The sequence below is a fragment of the Haliotis rubra genome, unplaced genomic scaffold, assembly GCF_003918875.1.
Source record: "Haliotis rubra isolate DU_JTF1 unplaced genomic scaffold, ASM391887v1 Scf572, whole genome shotgun sequence".
NCBI classification, from domain to species: Eukaryota; Metazoa; Mollusca; class Gastropoda; order Lepetellida; family Haliotidae; genus Haliotis; species Haliotis rubra.
In genome coordinates this window covers 245,968-267,404 of record NW_025767271.1, presented here as the reverse complement: position 1 = coordinate 267,404, position 21,437 = coordinate 245,968, and the positions used below count along the sequence as shown (strand labels likewise).

General features: G+C 39.6%; 2 protein-coding genes across 2 annotated transcripts; both read right to left on the bottom strand.

Moving 5' to 3' along the window:
• Positions 1-1,622: 1,622 nt before the first annotated feature.
• LOC124254479 lies at positions 1,623-2,237 on the bottom strand. Its single transcript, XM_046688287.1, has one exon. It carries the CDS (start codon positions 2,235-2,237, stop codon positions 1,623-1,625), a length of 615 nt encoding a protein of 204 aa, XP_046544243.1.
• A 2,393-nt stretch (positions 2,238-4,630) lies between these two features.
• LOC124254477 (DNA-directed primase/polymerase protein-like) lies at positions 4,631-21,400 on the bottom strand. Its single transcript, XM_046688286.1, has 14 exons — positions 21,295-21,400; positions 17,986-18,069; positions 17,547-17,625; positions 16,179-16,282; positions 14,964-15,010; positions 13,785-13,876; positions 12,830-12,903; positions 12,153-12,226; positions 10,555-10,576; positions 10,176-10,355; positions 7,403-7,500; positions 6,770-6,965; positions 6,396-6,478; positions 4,631-5,447 (listed from the first exon to the last, which is right to left on the bottom strand). The coding sequence occupies exons 1-14, from the start codon at positions 21,345-21,347 to the stop codon at positions 5,239-5,241; spliced, it is 1,395 nt and encodes a 464-aa protein (XP_046544242.1). The 5' UTR covers positions 21,348-21,400; the 3' UTR covers positions 4,631-5,238.
• Positions 21,401-21,437: the final 37 nt, after the last annotated feature.

Genomic DNA, 21,437 nt, shown 5'->3' with positions numbered 1-21,437 from the left:
ATCAGACGCTGATGGTCTTCAACCATTCACGAGATCGGATGGAGGGCGATGACCTTGTATTCCCAGTATGGTGTGCCATACTTCATCATCGGCGACGATGCCTTTCCACTCCGCCCCTGGATGATGAAGTCCTTTTCTATGCGTCAGATGGACCCCGATCAGCAGATCTTCAACTGCAGGTAATTATTCTTTTCCACAAATACCTTACTCAAATTATAACTTAGTATCTTTGGGTGCATACAATATCATATGAAAGGTTTTGAATTTTGAATGCATTTGACTTAAAAATGTTTAATTTGGAACTTTTGCAGACTGTCTCGGGCCAGACGAGTGGTGGAGAATACCTTCGGGGTTCTGGCTATGAGGTTTCAGATCATCCTAGGCTCCCTAAACAGCACTGCAGACAGAGCTGAACAGATAACTCTGGCCTGCGTCACTTTACACAACATGCTGAGAACGAGGAACCGGAACAGTCAGATGAACATCACAGACCAGGGGAATGAGGACTGTTCACTCACCCCAGGCGAGTGGCGCTCCTGCACACAGCTGCTTGATGGCGATAACCGGGGTACGAGAAACGTTACCCCACTAGAAGGCGCCATCCAAAGAAACTATTTAAAGGACTACTTCATGGGCCCAGGAGCTGTTCATTGCCAAGAGAAGATGATATCCAAATGACTTTAAAGTGTACTCTATTATTTAGGACTACTTCATTTACAAAGGAACTCTTGTTGATTTTTTATTTACACTATTTACAATTGGTAAATGCGAAAAAAAAAAAACAATGAAAACTAACTATATACATGATGAACAAAACAAACTTTATTACAATCGTACAAGATGTATTTACATTTACACTTAGCAATGTTCTTTGAGAGGCATTTTAGAAGTTGTGAAGATGAAGGGAAACTAAGTTCTATGGATAGTCAACTTCTTTTTTGCAATGAGTGCGACGTTTCGGTGTAGGTACTAACACCGTTATCAAGCAAGTGATACAACAATTTGAAACAAGGAGAATATATACATAGCTGCATAGTGAGTATATAAAATTAACAAGGTTGATGTACATTGGATATTTGATAAGTGATTTGAGCAGAGGAGGTTGATGTACAGAGTGATTGATTGTGATTAGAGTTGAGTTTATACAATTGATGAGTTTGACGTACAATGGGATCATGATAAGTAAGTAGGTTGAAGTACACTAGTTGTGATTGCAAGCACAAAGGGGAGCGTGGAAGCCAGATGGACAGGGGAGGTATGGAAGGATTACTGGTGGTGGTCTTTGATTAGGTGGTGATAGGCTGAGGAGATGAAATATCCTTGATCACGATTCATGGTGGGGTTCTGGCGTTGGATGTTTATGGCTTCAAGGAGTTTCCTAATTCGTTGATTTCCAGGGTATCGATGTTGTTCCATAGGATGGCATGGTCAGGGTTGGCTTTGGTGTGGTCGGCAATGGCGGATTTGGAGTCGTTTTTCTGGACTGACGCTTTATGTTCTTTGATTCGTAGTGGGAGCGGGCGGGATGTTTCACCAATATAGAAGTCTCCACATTCACAACGAATCTGGCAGACTATTCCCGAGGGGTCATCTTTTGTTGCTGACGGTGGTTTACCTGTGGCTTAGAGGAGGTTGTGGATGGACTTGCCTTTCTGGAACAGAACGTCTATGCCTGCTTGCTGCTGAAGGAGTCGTCTTATCTGGTGGCTGACTGCTGGGACATACGGGATACTTATTACAAAGGGTGCTGATTGCCGGCGGGGTGGTTTATCTCTTGGGTTGAGGGTGGTTGTGATGACATTGTTGACTAACTTCTGGGGGTACTGGCTATAATGGACGAAGACATGGCGGAGGTGGTTTAGTTCGGTTTCTAGGGTTTCTGTTGTCGAGCAGATGTTCTTGGCTCTTCGGGTGAGAGTGGATATGATGCCTTTCTTAACCTGTAGAGGGTGGTTGGAGGTAAAGTGAAGGTATTGGTCGGTATGGGTAAGTTTCCTGTAGACAGTAGTGGAGATCTTGTCTTCTTTCTTTAATAGGACGTCGAGGAAAGGGAGCTTGTTGTTAGATTCTTCTTCCATTGTAAACTGCATACGGGGATGTTGGAAATTCAGGTGGTTGAGGCGGTGTTCAGGGTTGTCGTTGGGGTTGAGAACTACAAAGGTGTCGTCTACTTTTCTGTACCAGCATATTAGTGCGATGGTTGATGTCAGCAGGCCCTTGTCTTCTAGTTCCGTCATGTATATCTCAGTGATGTATATCTTAGCAATACAAAAAAATATCAGATAAAAAAAGCTTTTAAATCTTTTATTGGAAACTGATTTAAATAATCTGAAGGTAACATTTCACATCAGTATAAAGTGCTCATGACAATATATGAGTATCAAGTTCTACTAGTTTCACTGTCCTTGCTGAGAGTCCTGAACATGTGACTGATCCTCTGAGGTGTGTGTAGTGTCCAAGAGACCGCTTGGCAGGTACAGAGATATACCAGCTGCAGCACTGGAGTCAAAGCTAGGGAAGATACCAGCCTGTTCCGCTGCTTTGCGGCATGTTCGAGAGGGTGGTGTGCTCAGGGTGGATCTCTGGGTGGCAGCAGGTTGGTGTGGAGATGTTGTGCTACCACTGGCTGCCGTTTGGCTTTTATGAAGCAACTGGGAAGATGGCGACCATTTATGTGGTCGGCGCGGACTCGATTAGGGTCGAGTTGAGGTCGAGATAGGTTGACTTCAGGTCGAATCGGCCGACTCCAGGTTGAGTCCATGTTGAGTCCAGTTTGAGTAGGTAGACTCAAGGCCGAGTCGAGGCCAAGTTGAGGCCGAGTACAGAACGACTCTAAGACGAACACAGATCGGCATGTCAGGCCAGCTCGACCTTCAACTCGACCTAATGTCGACCTTTTTTCGACCTGGTCTTGACCCCATCTCGGACCGAAGGTCGAGGAAAATTTTTGACATGTCAAAAAATGTTCAAAAACTTGGTAGACCTGATTCGATTTGACTTCGACCGCACCATTACCACTAAGCTACCCTACCGCCCTTCTGGAGTGAGAGTGGTATGGATAAACGCCGTTTGGTACAGGATCTCAGTTTAATCACGTGTCAGCATAACGTCGGTGGAGACGGAGGTAGGTCTCAGATCATTATAGTTTAGATATAACCCACGAATACAGTATGGTGTTGACTACCCTTGAATCTTATTGGGGATAAGACCAATATTTTCGTTTCTGAATATAAATAATTTTGATAGTAACAAAAAATCCCATTATAATTGAAAAATAGCCCCTGCAGTGAGATGGGAGATTCGGAAATCTTGAGTAGCATCATTTAGGGCTTTAGCATTGCAGATAGGGATGGCAGTAATGAAAATAGAGTTGTTCAGGGACTGTGAGACTATTTGGGGATGAACAGGTGATGATGACGATGATTTGGAGATTTATTGAGCGCTTTCCGACATATTGTGCATTTCGCTCAAGGTGATGAACAGGGTTTCCAACCCACAATTACAGGGTTTTTTGGCCAAGGGACTAACTGAGGCGCCTAAAATAAGTGAGCTACCATTGCCGCCACTCTCCGTACCATGGTTTGTTTGTTAGCTGCATTGAACAATATTTCAGCTATGTGAGTGTGGTCTGTAAGTAATCAAGTCTGGGCCAGACAACCCAGTGAGTGATATCATGACATACATCAATCAAGTCAAGGAGCCTGGCCACCCGATCCCGTCAGTCGGCTCTCACATGCATGGGTTGCGGAGGGCCAGTTCGAACCCAGATATCTACGGAACCGCATACCTTGTAAATGAACTTGCACTATACATAGAGATAATACACTGAGTAGGTGTCATTATCCGAAATACCATATATTTGTACAGCACCAATATCCAGCTCATCTCAGCTGCTCAAAGGCTCTTTGTTTTTCCCTCCATCATGTCAATCTCAATAGCACATCGTATTTTTCAATCCCTGGGGAGCATATGGAAACAGACAATGGTGATAATCCGTTTTTCACATTACCACATCATTACAATACATGATGTTTATTATATAATGTCACTCGGTTAAGTAGTGTCATTTACCTCTAGTGCCATATCTCTTGCAGACATGTTTGTCTACATTGTCATCCATGCGTCAGAAGCCCACATCTGAACTGATGGGAACACTAGTCATAGTTTATTGCACAAAGCCGACACTGAATCAATGTGAGTGAGAGTGAATTTAGTTTCACGCTGCTTTTAGCAATATTCCAGCAATATCACGACCGGGAACACCAGAATTGGTCTTCACACATTGAACACCAGAATTGGTCTTCACACATTGAACACCAGAATTGGTCTTCACACATTTTACCCATGATGGAAATCGAACCGGGGGTCTTGTGTGAGGAGCCAACGCTTCAATGCAAGGAGATTACAGTGTGTTCCTACGAGGTAACCACAGTGCTGTATGATATTTATGGGATTGTGACAGCCAGTATGTCAGATAGGTTTGTCATATTGATAACACTGTCCAAAATACTAGTAAACATATGATTGTTTCATAGCACAGTCCACCATTCACCTGTAATGGTTAATATCACAAGACATTCATGCTACAACCCAATTCAAAATTTGTATACAAAATATAATAAAAGGAAGATGGAGATGGAATTTTTTATTTAGTTTTTATTTATGTCACACAAACAGAACATTTAATATAAATATAGAATTGACTGCAACATTAGCACTTATAATAGGTTATACAGCTTAAATCAACAGGTGTAAAGGATGTGACCAGGAACAATGGACCTTCATGGTTCCATGGATGGGGTGGTCGGGTAGCCTAGTGGTTAAAGTGTTGACTCATCACCCCGAAGACATGCACATGGCATCTTGACCTACATGATCTATGCTATGTACAGCAAATCATATTTCATGAAAGATTTGGTTTGTGCTTAAAAATAATGTTCTACATATTAATGTCAGAATAATTTCATGATCTGTAGTATACAAACATTCACAGTCACGTTATACATGATGTACTGCTTAAGATGGATATTGATCAATAACATGAATAAAATACTTCAGAAGCTTAAATAAATATGAACACATTATTAATTCAAGACTATAATCTGAAATATATACCGCTTTTAAAGTGTTCATACAAATATAATTCAGCATATATATTATTAAAATGTGAAAAAGAGATCACAAGGTCAATCAGTAAGACACATGGTACCATGGCCATGGTAAAATCTCCTTCCATTTTCAGGACTTCATGTGTTCTGACATATTCCTCTCCATCTCCACCGTGGCGTTGAGGAGGTCGTCATCACTCTCCTCCTGCTTCGACTGGTACGTCTTCTCCGCCTCCTCCGCTGCCCGCACAATGTCATCGTCGTCAAAGTCGGAATCGAGACCATCACTACTAGTGTTGAAGTAGTGGCCAGGAAGGACTTCTGCTGGGAGGGGCAGATCTGGAAAAATAACAGTTGCCTTGGTTTTCAAATTGCTGAGATATTCCTGTAACTTTCCACACAATGGCACACCTTCAGTTTAAGGCTGATAATGTGTTTGTATAGTTGATCCATCAGTGGGATAAATTTGTAATTCTCAATAATATCTATCATATAGACAAAATGTGTTCAGGTGACTGATCTGTAACTTAAAATATAGTGAACAGAAGACAATATCAGAGATGAGTAATTAAGACTTTAACTATGTACTGTATGTCTGTTTTTTAAACCTTTAAACCAATTGCCTGTAACAACCTGCCTGTTAGTGAGATGTCACATTAGAACCAGATTTGAGGTCACATAAGAAGTAGTCTTGGAGGTCTCAGAGGAAGCAGATTTAAGGTCACACAAGTAGATGAAGAGGTCACACAAGAATTTATTCTTTGAGGTCTCAGAAGAAGCAGATTTAAGGTCACACAAGTAGAGGTGAAGAGGTCACACACAAGAAGCAGATTTGAATTATTCTTGGAGGTCACAGAAGAAGCAGATTTGGAGGTCACACAAGATGCAGATTTGGAGGTCACATGAAGAAGCAGATTTGGAGGTCACACAAGAAGCAGATTTGGAGGTCACATGAGAAGCAGATTTGGAGGTCACACAAGAAGCAGATTTGGAGGTCACACAAGAAGCAGATTTGGAGGTCACACAAGAAGCAGATTTGGAGGTCACATGAGAAGCAGATGAAGAGGTCACACAAGAAGCAGATTTGGAGGTCACACAAGAAGCAGATTTGGAGGTCACACAAGAAGCAGATTTGGAGGTCACATGAGAAGCAGATTTGGAGGTCACACAAGAAGCAGATTTGGAGGTCACACAAGAAGCAGATTTGGAGGTCACACAAGAAGCAGATATAGTGGCAAAAAGAAGCATATTACTACATATACATATACACCAAGCAGCTGATGTTACCTTCAGACTTGAAGTTTTCAGCCTTGCAGTCTGGGTCATGGCACTTTTGATAATACACTCCTTTCTTCATGTCCACGCACAGCCTGGGTAAGTACAGAAAAAAACCCTTACATTCTATCAAAATAAAAACAAAAGTAAGAGGTACATGTGTAGAGCCCTTAGGGCACTTTGATTTAGTGAAGAGATATATATAAACAATAAACGTCTGCAAGGTGACCGTACTGAATGTCGGATTTTGATGTCTTGAACTTTTCCAACTCCATTATTAATCTCCATTATTACAAAAGCTGGCATAAACCCATGTCAAAACTGACATAAAAGAAAAAAATCACTGACAGCAAAAAGTCCTAAAATGTAAAGATAGAGAAACGCACATGATGTTGTTGCTGCGATGCTGTCTCTGTATGTTGGCACACCAGCGATGTCGTGCGATGTCGTACAGCAACAACTCCCCCTGGGGGAAGTATGTCCAGTGTCGGATGAAGCCATTCTTTCCACCATCCCCCACTGTCCTGCTGATGAAGTCATCCAGCTCGGGGTATGGAGACGTTGTGTAGCCGCCCAGTGTTTCTGTCAGGCATAGCAGAAATAGTCAGTTGGCATTGTAAGAAAACAATCGCTTCATCCATTGTATTCAATTGCATGCTCATAATTGAAAGCTTCATCCAAATCAGACCTTTAAATGACCATACGACAGTCAAGACATTCTCCAAAAGGATAACCCAAACACCTCTGACACTTCAACACCGGCCAACTGGACAACCAGGACAGGGATCTATCTAAACCTTCTCAGAGGCCAAGCAGCAAATGTAGTTAAAATTCCCAATATGAATTTAAAAATTCAAATTCATAAGAAGTTACGAAAATAAGAGCATTATAAAAGTGCATGACTATTTACCAATCTGCCTGGCAAAGTCAGTTAGTTTTGAATCCAAGATAAATCCCTGCCAGAAGTCTAGGATTTGCTACAGCTACACAATACACACTGTGCCACGTGGACTACTTGCCTGTCTCAGCATGAGATCTGTGTTTTACTGCCTGATGTCTGAATCTGCCACCACGGCTGTCAGAGCCAAACGTCAAGACACGCAGTCTTGGTGTATATCTGAAACATGTATGCCAGTATACTGAAATCATGGCTGCAAGCTACTTACTTCCAAGTGTGGGAAGTCAACCCCGAAACTCAGGGGGGTCCATGTAATAATAGGAAAGTTAATGATTCTGGGGTTTCAAAGCAAGCAACCAATGTTTTGTTCAGACAAGCACCTGTGTGGAGAGTGAAAGGTCAGTGTTTTGATCCCTGGCCCTATCACACAAGATGTTAATCTGTTTCTTACACACCATAAAATCGCACCATTTTATGGTCGAATAGATTCAAATTTCATTTTTTCTCATCGTAGGTGCGCAATAATACACAACACAACGTTTATGAATGAGTGACGTCACTTGGTTTCCTAATCACTACTCATCCCCATGGTGACCCTCCACAAAAAAGTTTCTGCCACCTCTTCGCAACATCAAGGCAATAGTGATAATGATAACTAGATAAGATCACAGAAAATTAATTAAACCCTCTAAAACGATGATGTTACCATGCAAATGTGGATGATTTTAATTCTTGCAAGCGTAAAATATTTGAGCGTGTGACGTCATCGTTATCGCTTGGTGGTTGTCGTCATCGAAAGATTGTTTTGATTATCTCTGCACATTGGGGATCTGTACTTGTGTATACTAGTTTACGTTCAATGTTCTTCCATCGACTGGAGCCAAAACGTTTGAGTGTGTGTAATTAGGTGCACCCAGTGTGCTTGAATGTGACATTGCTGAAGTTACGTTCACTATCAATGGGGGGACTACTCTTCTTCGCCACAGCCTTCTCGTTTTCCCGAGCCAGAAACTGCCACTTGGAATGTAATGGAATTTACGGAGTTTTCAGTATGAAATGTGAGTTGATTACATCCTGTATGTTATCAAGACATAAACTTTTCATTATCATGCGTCGGAGGAATGTCTTGAGCAATGACTTTTGTGTAGATCAACCGTTCCTGTACATGTTCGATTGAATAGAAAAGACGTGTGCCGCCATTTGCACTCATGAAGCCTTGCAAAACGTTCCATGTTGTACATTGTTTCAACGAGTGTGTTTTGGTTCTGATTGTCATGAGTGAATTTGATAACATTGGAATCACATAGTATCTCGGAGCTGGAAGTGGGTCTTCATCATGTTTATCAGTGAAAAATGTCATCTTCATCAATGCATCAAAGAAACAACGAGGCAAATCGATCTCACAATGGACAGGCACTGACGTTATCGTGTCAGGTATTTTTGCAAGACGACACATGACACTTGTCGCATCTCTCCAGTAAAAGTACCAATGTTGTACATTTTGAATATTCGAAGGGAATCCCGGGCTTTATCTCTAACGGTGATTTTCACATAATTGTTTACACAGGTATCACTGATTGTTCGAGCCATTTTGAATTCATGACTAGAAATCAAAAGTTTTAATAAAAAGAATTAGAAAATAAATAGATTCGTGTTATATTTATTCTACTTGTGACTCATTGTATAGATACCTATTTATGTTGCAATCGCGAAAATAACAGGTAGGTGTAAAGGGTATTTTTTGCAAGAGTAACAGGTTTCTGTTCGATTGAAGCACGAGTAACTTATCAATGAATTTTAATCAGGAAAGTAGTCCGTCATAACCTGACCCTAGGTCATCACCATGGAGTAGCCAATCACGGGATTAGAAATCGATCTCACACATATGTGTGATACTCACACATATGTGTGATACCAGTTTTCTCATTAAGATATTGGCATAAACGTCATGGGTCACTTTTCCTCTACTTCAGCAATCTAAAATTCCTGTGTGTAAACACAAAACAAAGGAATATTCTGTAATTAGATTAATATTAGCATAAAGTGGTATAATGATGTACAGCAGATCAGATGCAATAATCCATTTATCATCGATACATAATATACTCATGATGCAATATATTTCACAAGTTCTTTCCCTTTGCAGGTGATCCCAACCCTCATACAGTAATTTTTCAAGGTCAAAGATAGACATGTATATATTTCACAAGTTTCTTTGGGCATTGCAGTGATTCTGCTATTACCAATCAAACCAGGAAAACTAGGAAATTTATAATCTATTTCAAGTACAGTTTCAAAGATAGGACATTGCAGAATGGAAACATAATGGTTTGGGCGTTGTTTCGAGATTCTGCTCCGGTTTACCCAGCCAACCCCATTTATGGTGAAAAACCGTGAAATCTGCATAATCTGGTTCATGTACAGTTTCTATTATTATTCACATTTTTCACACCTGGATTGCTTGTAATGTATTGTATGTATTGCGATGTAGGGATTATGAGTTGGTGTATTATATCGCCTCACATCACAATACACTACTGTATTGCTGTATTGCTGTGTTCATTATAACTCTTCGTTATACAATTCTAGGGGTTTCATCTTCCCCGGGAGACAGTGGGGTAGCCTAGTGGTAAAGCGTTTGCTCGTCATGCTGAAGACCCAGGTTCGCTTCCCTACATGGGTACAGTGTGTGAAGCCCATTTCTGGTCCCCCTCCATGATATTGCTGGAATATTGCTAAAAGTGGCGTAAAATTGTACTCACTCACTTCATTATAATGTACTTCACATAACTATTTATTGCAATAGCACAAAGTGATACATTACTAGGCTGATCCTGGCAATATTAATTCAATTTACAAAAATGAAACATTTTCTCCTACAATATCTACCATACCTACCCATATCACAAAACAGCACAGGTTTCAGGTCCTTGGACATCACCACCAGTGACCTCAGCTCCTCATCACTAAACTGATCCAACATCGCACAGCTGTCATCACTGACGCCAATGTTAGAAATGTCCCCTTCCGACTTCTCAGAGAAATTGGCACTACCTTCCATACCCTTCAGGGGACTTTCAAAGCCAGAATCATTTCTGTCTTCACTCTTAACCTCCGCTGACATGGCTGCTTCTTGCTTCTCCTCACTCACTGAAGCATCTGCGGTTTCTTAGGCTGACTTCGGTGATGCACTGACAGGCTTGATGATCTGAGGGTTTCGTTTCAACAGAGTTGACTCCCCTGTTGGCTGATGCACTCTGTCAAGTAGTTTGTTAAAGATGATGGACAAAATGACGAGAAAATATCAAACAAATATATACTGTTTAACTGAAGACCGTTATGACCGCCTCCCCTGTGGATGCCGCTTGCCTCAAAATCAGTGTCAAAATATATATGGATAGGCCGTTAAAGATGTGATGAGTACCCTGTAAATGACAACGACGAGACACTATTACGAAAATATTACAAACAAAGATTATGTTTGTTTAACTTTTTTTAACGATATACAACCTGGTATGATAAGGTCCCTCGGGGACAGAATAAATTATATGAAACGATTTTTTTATAATTTGAAATTTGAGTTCTAATGGGGAAAAAGCCCTCATCATGCAATGGTATCTCAGTGAGCTAGCGGCCTAAAGTAAGGCCAGAAATGCTTGGAAAATGCTTTTTGGCTTCAATATCAATATGATGAATTTGACACAAGATAAAAGCACATATATGATACATATATGACTCTACCTAGTTGGATATGAAAGCTCAGATGAAAAAATGCATTTGAGGGGTGACTTCACAGGAGGAAATTTTGACGTTTCAACAACATTCTTAAATATTCTAAGTACAAACTGTAGTTTTGAAATACAGACTATAATTATTCATATAGCCTCAACTAATTAAATCACATAAACGATTGTAAAAAGTTGTTTGTTTTTTTAACATCTATATGTGCAAAAGATGGAACTCTTGTAGTAGCTATATTCAAAATAATTACGTTAAAAAGCCTTAATTCAAATTGGATTGATAATCTTGTTCACCCATAGAAGTTTCACTTCGTGTATGAGCATTGAACTGGCAACATGCGACTTGATATCTCTGCAGAACAATTAATTTCAAATTTATACCAGTATTTCATACTGGAGAAACAAAGGGGGAAACCTCTCGTCAGCTATGACAGGGTTTACTATAGAATGTGTAAAGCCCTTAATTTGACATATAGTCAGGTTTACAAAGTTGTACACAAATCAGTTACCTCAGGGGTTGTGTCAAAATCAAAACCAGATAGGAAACATAAACTGGATAGCTTTGATAAGGGTGTCATACGGGGTGCAGTTTATAAACTGTATGAACGCAAAATCCCACAGAGGTGTGCTAAAATACAAGATGAGATCAAAGATACAATAAATGTCCTGTTGTAATTCCGCTAGAGTCCTCCACCAGCAGTGATACTGACACTTGATATTTTGAGACGGTCCCTGACATGTACTGCCCGTGCGTTACATAACGCTGTCACCCTGTCTGCCTGCCAGGTGGGTCACAGTATAGTTTGTTTCTTAGAAGTGTTACTACCATGGGATTTTTTCTAAGGTTTTTCAATATTTTATGAGTAATCGTTATGATTAGGGAATGGTACATCGTGATTACTCATATGCCATGTTAGGTCGAGGTGGTATGAATGATTATATATGAGTTTTCAATCTGAAATATCAACCATTATCAAAAAGCATTTTCCAAGCATTTCTGGCCTTACTTTAGCATTATAGCTCTAGCTTTAGTTCAGACTACTGCAAGCTGACACATGGGAAGCCGATGCTCTTTTGTGTATGGGACCTACATGTACATTGCTGGGAGCAAAACTGAAAGACAAGACTCACCTGCAGTAACATTGTCCTTGAAGACCACATCTTGCAGCTGAAAGATCAGGTGCCGACTGAACTTCTTCTCTGTGCTGATTAACAAATCAGATGACTGTCAGCACCATGGATAAATGTCTGGTAAAAACTGACAGAGCAAAGGAACTGTTCTTTGTATTTGAATGATTCTATCACTTTCTTTACGAACACTATCACTGAACTGAGTGAGTGAGTGAGTGAGTGAGTTTAGTTTTATGCCGCACTCAGCAATATTCCAGCTATATGGCGGCAGTCTGTAAATAATCAAGTCTGGACCAGGCAATCCAGTGATCAACAGCATGAGCATTGATCTACGCAATTGGGAACCGATGACAAGTCGACCAAGTCAGAGAGTCTAACCACCCGATCCCATGGTGAAAGAAAGGTGAAATTTATTGATGGACATCATTAATTCTGTATAAATAAGTATCATCAATAAATCATTCTTATCACATGCACATTATGAATATTTTTCACATATGGTTGTAACAAACACAGCTGATGATACAAGAAATGATAAATCAAATAATCAGCTTTGTTTGGATGTTAAAATAATTCTCCTCCAAAATAGTGTCTCATGTAGCATAATGTTATAATTTAAAGAAAATCTCATCATGAATTATCAGCAATTTGAGTCATTGCCAAAACAGAACACCTACCTTGCATCCAGGTCAAGCACATCCTGCCGCTCGCAGCACACCTTGTAGTGATGCTGCATCCAGGTACACACGTACTGAGGTTAGAGGAGAACATGTTATTGCCAGGAGGATCTACAGACTACAGTGGAAGCTGTCTAAACCAGCACTAGTCAGGACTGACGAATTGATCCGGTTTAGACAACATGCCAGGTTGCATGCCAGGTTGCATGCTCATATTCACTTAACTGGATTAACTGGTGACAATACACATCCGGCCAACTCCTTGCCACGAGTCAGATTAGAGAGCGCTGATTGACAGTTGCCAGATTGCAGAACTTTTAAATGATAAATGTATTAGCCACGGACAGGACTGAGATTTTATGCCAGTGTTGACAACTTGCCGGATTGGACAGCTGCCAGTTTTGATAGTTTCCACTGTAATGGGAGATCACTTAGGGGTGAGTGAGTGAGTGAGTGAGTGAGTGAGTTTAGTTTTATGCCACACTCAGCAATATTCCAGCTATGTGGAGGCGGTCTGTAAATAATCGAGTCTGGACCAGACAATCCAGTGATCAACAGCATGAGCATCATACTGCACATTTGGGATACGATGACATGTGTCAACCAAGTCAGCGAGTCTGACCACCTGATCCCGTTAGTCGCCTCTTACGACAAGCATAGTTGCCTTTTGTGGCAAGCATGGGTTGCTGAAGACCTATTCTACCCCGGATCTTCACGGGTGCGACATCACATCCGACAATACCTAACTGTAAGTGTTTTCTTTCAAAATTTCATGATTACTGCAACACTGAAAAGGTCCTTTTCATGGTATTAAGTCAAATACTGATTCACAAGTGCTTTATCTAAGAGGTGCATTAGATATGATATCATTCCCATCTTAATGGAGAGTAGTGAGGTAACAATATACATTAAGTTCAACATACACTTAAATGAGATGGACTAATTGTTTTATTACCTTTATAAATGTATCAACCATCTGTAATCCATTGCTGTTGGGATTTACTTCTTTGGCAAACTCCAGATCGAAATACAGCTTACACACTCCACCTGCAACAACAGGTTGGTGTTTGTTTTTAAAACTCGTCATCTGAGAAATAAACTACCTCAGTGGAAGAGTAGTAAAGTCAAGCTTCAAATATGTAGCCTTTCATTCAGCTACATTCAACATACCCATACCATATTATGGCTTCAAGAAGAATTATAATGCAAGAATATTGCACATGTACTGACATTTTGATTAGAAATACTCCTAATCCTGAGTTAGAGGAGCAATGTTTCATGCAAACTGTTCAACTCAATCAGTACTCATCTCCAGTAAAAATAGCAATACAGACATATTTCTCATCTTATCAAAAGCACTGGACATTGGATCTTCTTTCCCCTGCATCATACAGTCCCAAATTATAATGTCAGCAATTTAATGAGTGAACATAAGCCAAATAGACACCATGAAATTAATGTGAGTAGCTCTAAATTTGAACTCACTAGCAAAACAGCAAATGTTCACATCCACACTGTACACTTAGAATTTCAAGATTAATTAATTAATTAATAGGATATTTATATAGCGCACATATCCACACAACTAGTGCATGCTCAAGGCGCGCTGGTACTTTTCCCCTCGATCATTGGATGTTAATCTCAACGGCACATCGTGTTATCAATCTCAACTCCCTGGGATGTATCATATACTGATAGACAGTCCAATTGTTAGCTTCTTTACAAATTGAACTTCTCTTAATCTTATCTTACCTTACATGTAAAACACTTAACAATGCAGGTTTTACAAAAATCTGTGTACCCAGTCATTTCTACATGGATATCAGAACTCAAAGCAGTGACCTATACAAGACATTAACTTTGGAGAGTATTAGGCTTAGTCACAACTGATACTTGAAATCTCCACCATATTGTAGACACTTTGATATGATCGAGGAGGGGCGATTCAACAATGCCAACAACGGCTTAGGGTACACTGCAAAACCATATTCCCCCTTGTGATATGGCTACAACTTCTCTTGTCTGACAAGTCATGGGTGGTAATACTCCAGGTCATAAAGAAGGTTGACTTCAATGTTATATTGTGTGATGCACTCACTCTCATCTACCAAACAACCACATCAATGATACATACCTTCAGGTATTACTTCATAGTGGTGTCTCTCACAATCCTTCAGTTGACTGAAACAGTATTTACATATGTAAAATATTAAACTCCATATGAAAAAGGAAATAGTTCACTAGTTGTGATTAGAAAGAAGCCTGTTCAATATTCAGGAGAGTATTTTTATCTATTGTTCAATATGATTAAAATGTAAAGGTATTTGAAGCAAAAATGTCCCGAAAATACTTGCTAAAGGTTTTGATCACAATTGACTCAATTTAGACTTTATCATAGACTGCATTATGAGTATATTCAAATGAACCATTATTGTTTTGTTGAACAGTTATTCAAAAACAGTCTATGAACTTTCAGAATTAAATGTAACTTCACAGACCATTGCAAAATCATGGCTTACCATGACATCACAATCAAATGACATCACTAATCTTGTTGGCTCTGAAGTTGTACATTTTATTTTATTATTATTGGATACTTATATAGCGCACATATCCACGCACTAGTGCATGCTCAAGGTGCTGGTATTTTTTTTCCTCGATCATTGGATGTCAGTCTCAACGGCACATCGCATTATCAATCTCAACTCCCTGGGGAGTATACAACTCTTGCAGCCACTAGCCGCACCAAGTTATTGCGGCTTTCTCATTCTTACGAGGTACCCATTTACAGCTGGGTGGACTAGGACACATAGTCACAGTACTTTATTCAAGTTTACTGCACGTTGCTGCACGCGCAACTAGGTGTTTGCACGTATTCCTGTGGCCACCATCTAGTCATATAGCAATGGATTCGTAGTTCTTTTAAGTGCACAGGGTTGTATACTGTACACTAGGAGTTGTGACAACACTGATAGTGTCTGCACACAAAGTTTACTCCAAGGTTTTTTACACCTGGTCACAGGTGGGCTCGATCCCGGCACCTCATGTTCGCTGGATCACTAGCCTGGCGCCTTAGCCAGCTCGCCCACCATGCCCACCATGTACACTCTAGGCACAGGTTATTACTGGATGAAAGATAGAATCTCACCCACTGACTCACTGATAAGTGTTAAAATATCCCTGGCAAACCTGAGACACTTGTAACTGTTAATGACTCGTTTCATGTTCAGTCATAGAAGACACAAGGGTGAGGTTCTCAATGTGTCACATGTTTCTCTGTGCAGCTCCCACGGTCTCATGCTAAGTATGACCCGCCATCAACTGTGTACATGTATATATATATATATACCTGTAGTAATGCCAGAATGTAGGGTAGCTGGCCACTAGGTACATCCTCTGTCCTGACTCACCCCCAAGGGTGTCACTCTCATATGCAAACACATGGAGGTGATCCTGGAAAACAAACACAATGGAGGTCATTGTGGAAGATGAACAGAGCTGATCCTGGAAAACAAACACAATGGAGGTCATTGTGGAAGATGAACAGAGCTGATCCTGGAAAACAAACACAATGGAGGTCATTGTGGAAGATGAACAGAGGTGATCCTGGAAAACAAACACAATGGAGGTCATCGTGAAGGATGAACAGAGGTGATCCTGGAAAACAAACACAATGGAGGTCATCCTGAAACACAAATATACTACAAACAAAAAGTATGGGAACACCCTAAAATTTGATAGTCATATATAAATTTAAAACCTAAAGTGAAGGTCATTTATACTACTATATGCAACTTTTGTGTGCTTAATGGGCACTTTAAACGACATGTTGGAACATTGCAGGGAAGCAACTGATGCAATAACTGCTTCACCTGAGATTGGGTGAAATGAAACATTGTCAAAAACAGCAAAACACAAGGGTGCTGAAACACACCAGAACAGAAACATATGGAGGTCACCCTGTAATACAAATACATGGAGGTCATCTTGGAACCCAAACATGTGGAGGTCATCCTGTAATAGAAACATTGGAGGTCACCCTGTAATACAAATACATGGAGGTCATCTTGGAACACAAACATGTGGAGGTCATCCTGTAATACAAATACATGGAGGTCATCTTGGAACCCAAACATGTGGAGGTCATCCTGTAATAGAAACATTGGAGGTCACCCTGTAATACAAATACATGGAGGTCATCTTGGAACCCAAACATGTGGAGGTCATCCTGTAATAGAAACATTGGAGGTCACCCTGCAACTCAAATACATGGAGGTCATCTTGGAACCCAAACATGTGGAGGTCATCCTGTAATAGAAACATTGGAGGTCATCTTGGAACCCAAACATGTGGAGGTCATCCTGTAATAGAAACATTGGAGGTCACCCTGTAATACAAATACATGGAGGTCATCTTGGAACCCAAACATGTGGAGGTCATCCTGTAATACAAATACATGGAGGTCATCTTGGAACTCAAACATGTGGAGGTCATCCTGTAATAGAAACATTGGAGGTCACCCTGTAATACAAATACATGGAGGTCATCTTGGAACCCATATACATGGAGGTCATCCTGTAATAGAAACATTGGAGGTGATTGTGGAAGACAAACACAAGGATACAATTCTGAAAGAAGTCCTGCTACATTTTTACCAAATTTCTCCAGTGGACATGAAGGTGGTTTATGGGAAGAAGAAGTAACTGTATAAACATACATCAATTTTACTCCGTGTGTAGTCAAAGGCATCTTGTTGTCGAAAAAACGTTTTCCACTCAGTGCTTGGTCCAGTTATGCTGAAACAAACAAACGATTGAAGGTTAACTATGAAGACAACATGGAAAGATTATTATTTTTCTATTTGAAAGATCATTGAATGCGGATGTTTTACTTATATCTAAATCATTTGTATATTTCAGTAAAAGGCCACAAGCCCAAGCACATATCCATACATGGAAGTATGTGGCATGATGGACCCCTGGATACAAAACCAAAACATAAATAGTGATAAGTATTGTAAATATTATTAATATGATGACAGTAGTGAGGAGTATAATGTATTACTTCATCTTTGATACATATTACACATAAAGATTTTAGGATATTTTCGCAAAACAGGCAAGAAATAACCTGTGTCGATATGTTCTGATGTATACCTGTGCTTGAATGTATGTGGAAGCTTTTCATCTCTGAATCTTTTCACTCTGTTTTCAACAGTTTGTTCCAGTTCACGTCTTCTTCTGAAGGAGGATAATGATCCTTAAGAGTACAATGTACATGACATATCAACAGAGTAACTTCAATGATCACAAAGACGTTACTGGGTGAAAACATTAAGACAAAAAGAAGTGCATGCTGCATCAGGCTGGTTTATTGAACATCAATAGGGTCGGTCGGGTTACCGGACATATTTTTTTTTGGGGGGGGGGGTCCCTTAAATTATTTATCAGATCATGGAGCAACAGAGAAAATGAAACCCTTACATTAAGGAAACAAAAATGAATGAAAAGATTGTATTTATATTCAGAAGCATAGAAAGGGATTAGTGAAGAGAAACATGTGAACATTGAGAAATTTCTTTTGTTTGAAAATGTTTTCTTGTATCATGTCCATGTATGGTTATGTAATATGGCCTATACATAATCGGGTTAAGCCACGCGCCATCGACACCTTATATCAAAAATCAGTTGATGATTATTGGAGCAATATCCGGTCCAGTTGTGTGGCCAAAAATCAATAAGAGGAGAATACTTTTGGCAAAAGAGTTTATTCCGTAGCAGATGCTAATGTTATTGTTTGAGGGGTCATCAGAACCTGTATACTAGAATAATGTACTCCAGGTACCTTCTGTACACACAGATGTACCTCAACACAAATCGGAGCACAGAAATGTATGTTAATGTTTCTCACAAAAAGTCTAATTACGAAGCCAAGCTGCAGGCTGGTCAGCACATGCTCCCTCGACCCTGACGGACACGGGGACTGGGCTACTGTCCACCTTGGCAGAATTTCTTCAACCTAAACAGTGGGACATTAGGAAGGGTTGATGTCCGTTATTTGAAAATTTCCCCGGTAGTTCTTGTCTGATTGTAATAAAGTATCCCAGCAGTGTAACGTTTTCAGATTTTTTAATGCCTGGGTGATATAGTGACTGATCCAATTTGATCCTATTTCAGTGTTTTTCACCTTGATATTCAATCATGTCCTGTAAAAATATGATGTTTATTACCTATGCCATGATATTAAAAACACACATTTGATGTATTTGAATACGCAAACTAAACAACCCCACATTTCAATTGCTAAAAAAATCTGAAAGTTTACTTAGGTAAATAGGTATATACAGTTTTTAACAAAGTACACAGCAAATGCTTATATGTATTTCTTATGCAACAATGAAGTTCCGTTCGTATCCTCAAAACAGTGTCGGCCAATAATTTTTTTTCAGGCAATCAAAATTGCACGCATTACAGCGATTACTACTCCCTTGCTGTAACCCGTGTTTGGTGGTAAACCTACACGTTATTTGTCATCATTCACTTGATGGTCAGTTAATCAAGTTATAACAGTTATTATTAGCAGTAATACCACTCAGATTACCCGACAAAGGTTCCCATTTGGCATTTCTCGTGTCTGAGTAAACACTCAACACTACAAATTAAGGTCTGATGTGGCAAATGTATTACATGATAAGTAATATGCGCATGGAAGTGCAGCAAAAGAAATTATCAGTTGAGTTACAGAAACAAGCATTGATCAAAGGATTAACCGATAACACGCTGATTGATTAATTGCTTTTATCTTGCACAGTGGATTTGTCAAAAGGTAGTTTTTATGTATGTAGATTTACTAATCTATACTGAATACACCCTGTCGTAAGGTGCTCTGTAAAAACAACGTCCTTTCTTTCAAAGGATTAACCGCCAATACATTGATTGATTGTTCATTATTGGCTAACAAAATAACTTTTTTAAAGAATGGCGGACATCATGCAATTAGTTGCCAGGTGTGCTATCTTGGGTGACCAATGAGACTATACACCAATGTGAAAAACCTGAAATGATATATCACTTTTTCACATATTAGACTGTTAAAAGACACATGACATGGAACAGGATTCTTTGTCAGCTGCAAATGAATGGCATATCGTTCCTTTATGGTGATATTGATGGATACATTCCTCGAACAATATAATAGCCTGACATTGTTGCTGTTTTAATTTTAATATTTGCATTTTGTTTTTATTCATTTGTTGTAGCATTACACAGAATCAGTTTTTTTCGTTGTGAAGTGTAATGAGACAGACAACATACACTAGGTCGCACTTTGGGCGTGTGTATGAAATGATTCATGTTGCCAGTTTGCAATATGTCTAGACATTACAGTCATGTTATAAATTCACTATAAGTATAAGCAGATCATGTGCATTGTATAAATTTTTAAAATGCATACAAATATGATAATAAACTAATTAGGATTATAAGACAAAATATATAAGCATACATTGACTTCGTCATATTTCAGTCCTAACATTTTGTCCCGCTGACAGGTGGTTAAACTTGTTTTCATTTGTTATCAAAACAATGAAGATGCAAATATTATCGAGTAAAAAAGATTTCTCTCTTTGTTGATCAATCTATACTTATACTATCAATTGCGCATGCGGGTGGCGCACAGAGGTCACGAACCATCAAGAATTCTGGGATATCATCCGGGTACTCATGCGAGAAAAACAATAACAAAAGCAACAACCAGTCCACAGAAATTGCTCTGGATCAGTGCCCCTTTAAAGTGGCAACATTTACAGTGAGAAGTTAATATTGTAAAGGACTAGGTGTATGTTACATAATATCCCAGTTTCAACTGTTTTCGGCGACGTAACAGCAATTTGAGGTACATGTCATATGTAATCATGCTATCGTAATAAAGGAAGGAATTTCATCGAAAGGGGGTACCAAACCCAAATGATTGATTGCTTGATCGGAAAAGGGATCTTAGGGCGGGAGACGGTGTTTTCGTAGGCTGAACCATTTCGTAGACGCGGTGGATTCGTAGTCCAGACTGGTTCGTAGAGACGGTGATTTCGTAGACGTGTATAAATAACTGGGTAAGAGATCCGCCCGTAACCCCCACTTGAAATGTATTCTATTTATTAGGATTATTTCGGGGGTTTAGGGTAAGGTTTGGGGTTAGATTTTAGGTTTAGGGTTAGGTATAGGCTGTTTATAAAAAAAAACATATGCAGATATTCTCAGGCATATAATGATTAGAAATAAATACAGGGGTTACGGGCGGAAATCTTTCCAATAACTGAATAATAGTAGCCGACTATCGTGACAAGGTTAATCATTAATTAACGCTACGAGAGATCAAAGCAAGATAAATCGTCACAACAGTAAATATTGATCAAGCAGGTACTGCTTCCCTGCTTTCAATAAACTATTGCTTGGTTTAAAGTTATTTACCGCTTAGACTTCCTGTCATAAAATCGGAACACGGGCAGTTCTTGCGATGTCATAACTAACAATTTCGAAATTCAGAATTTTGCCGCCATATTTTTATTCTTCTGTGTTGGAAATACAAACAGTCAAGCTCTCAAAACTTAACT

Bases quoted from the DNA above. Each gene is read 5' to 3' on its own strand.
- LOC124254477 (XM_046688286.1), bottom strand. From the start codon at position 21,347: ATGACATCGCAAGAACTGCCCGTGTTCCGATTTTATGACAGGAAGTCT. The intron at 15,011-16,178 runs GTATATATATAT...ATACTGTTTCAG, and splicing joins ACATTCTGGCATTACTACAG to TCAACTGAAGGATTGTGAGA. The intron at 6,479-6,769 runs GTGCGTTTCTCT...GTACTTACCCAG, and splicing joins CATCGCAGCAACAACATCAT to GCTGTGCGTGGACATGAAGA.
- LOC124254479 (XM_046688287.1), bottom strand. From the start codon at position 2,237: ATGACGGAACTAGAAGACAAGGGCCTGCTGACATCAACCATCGCACTA.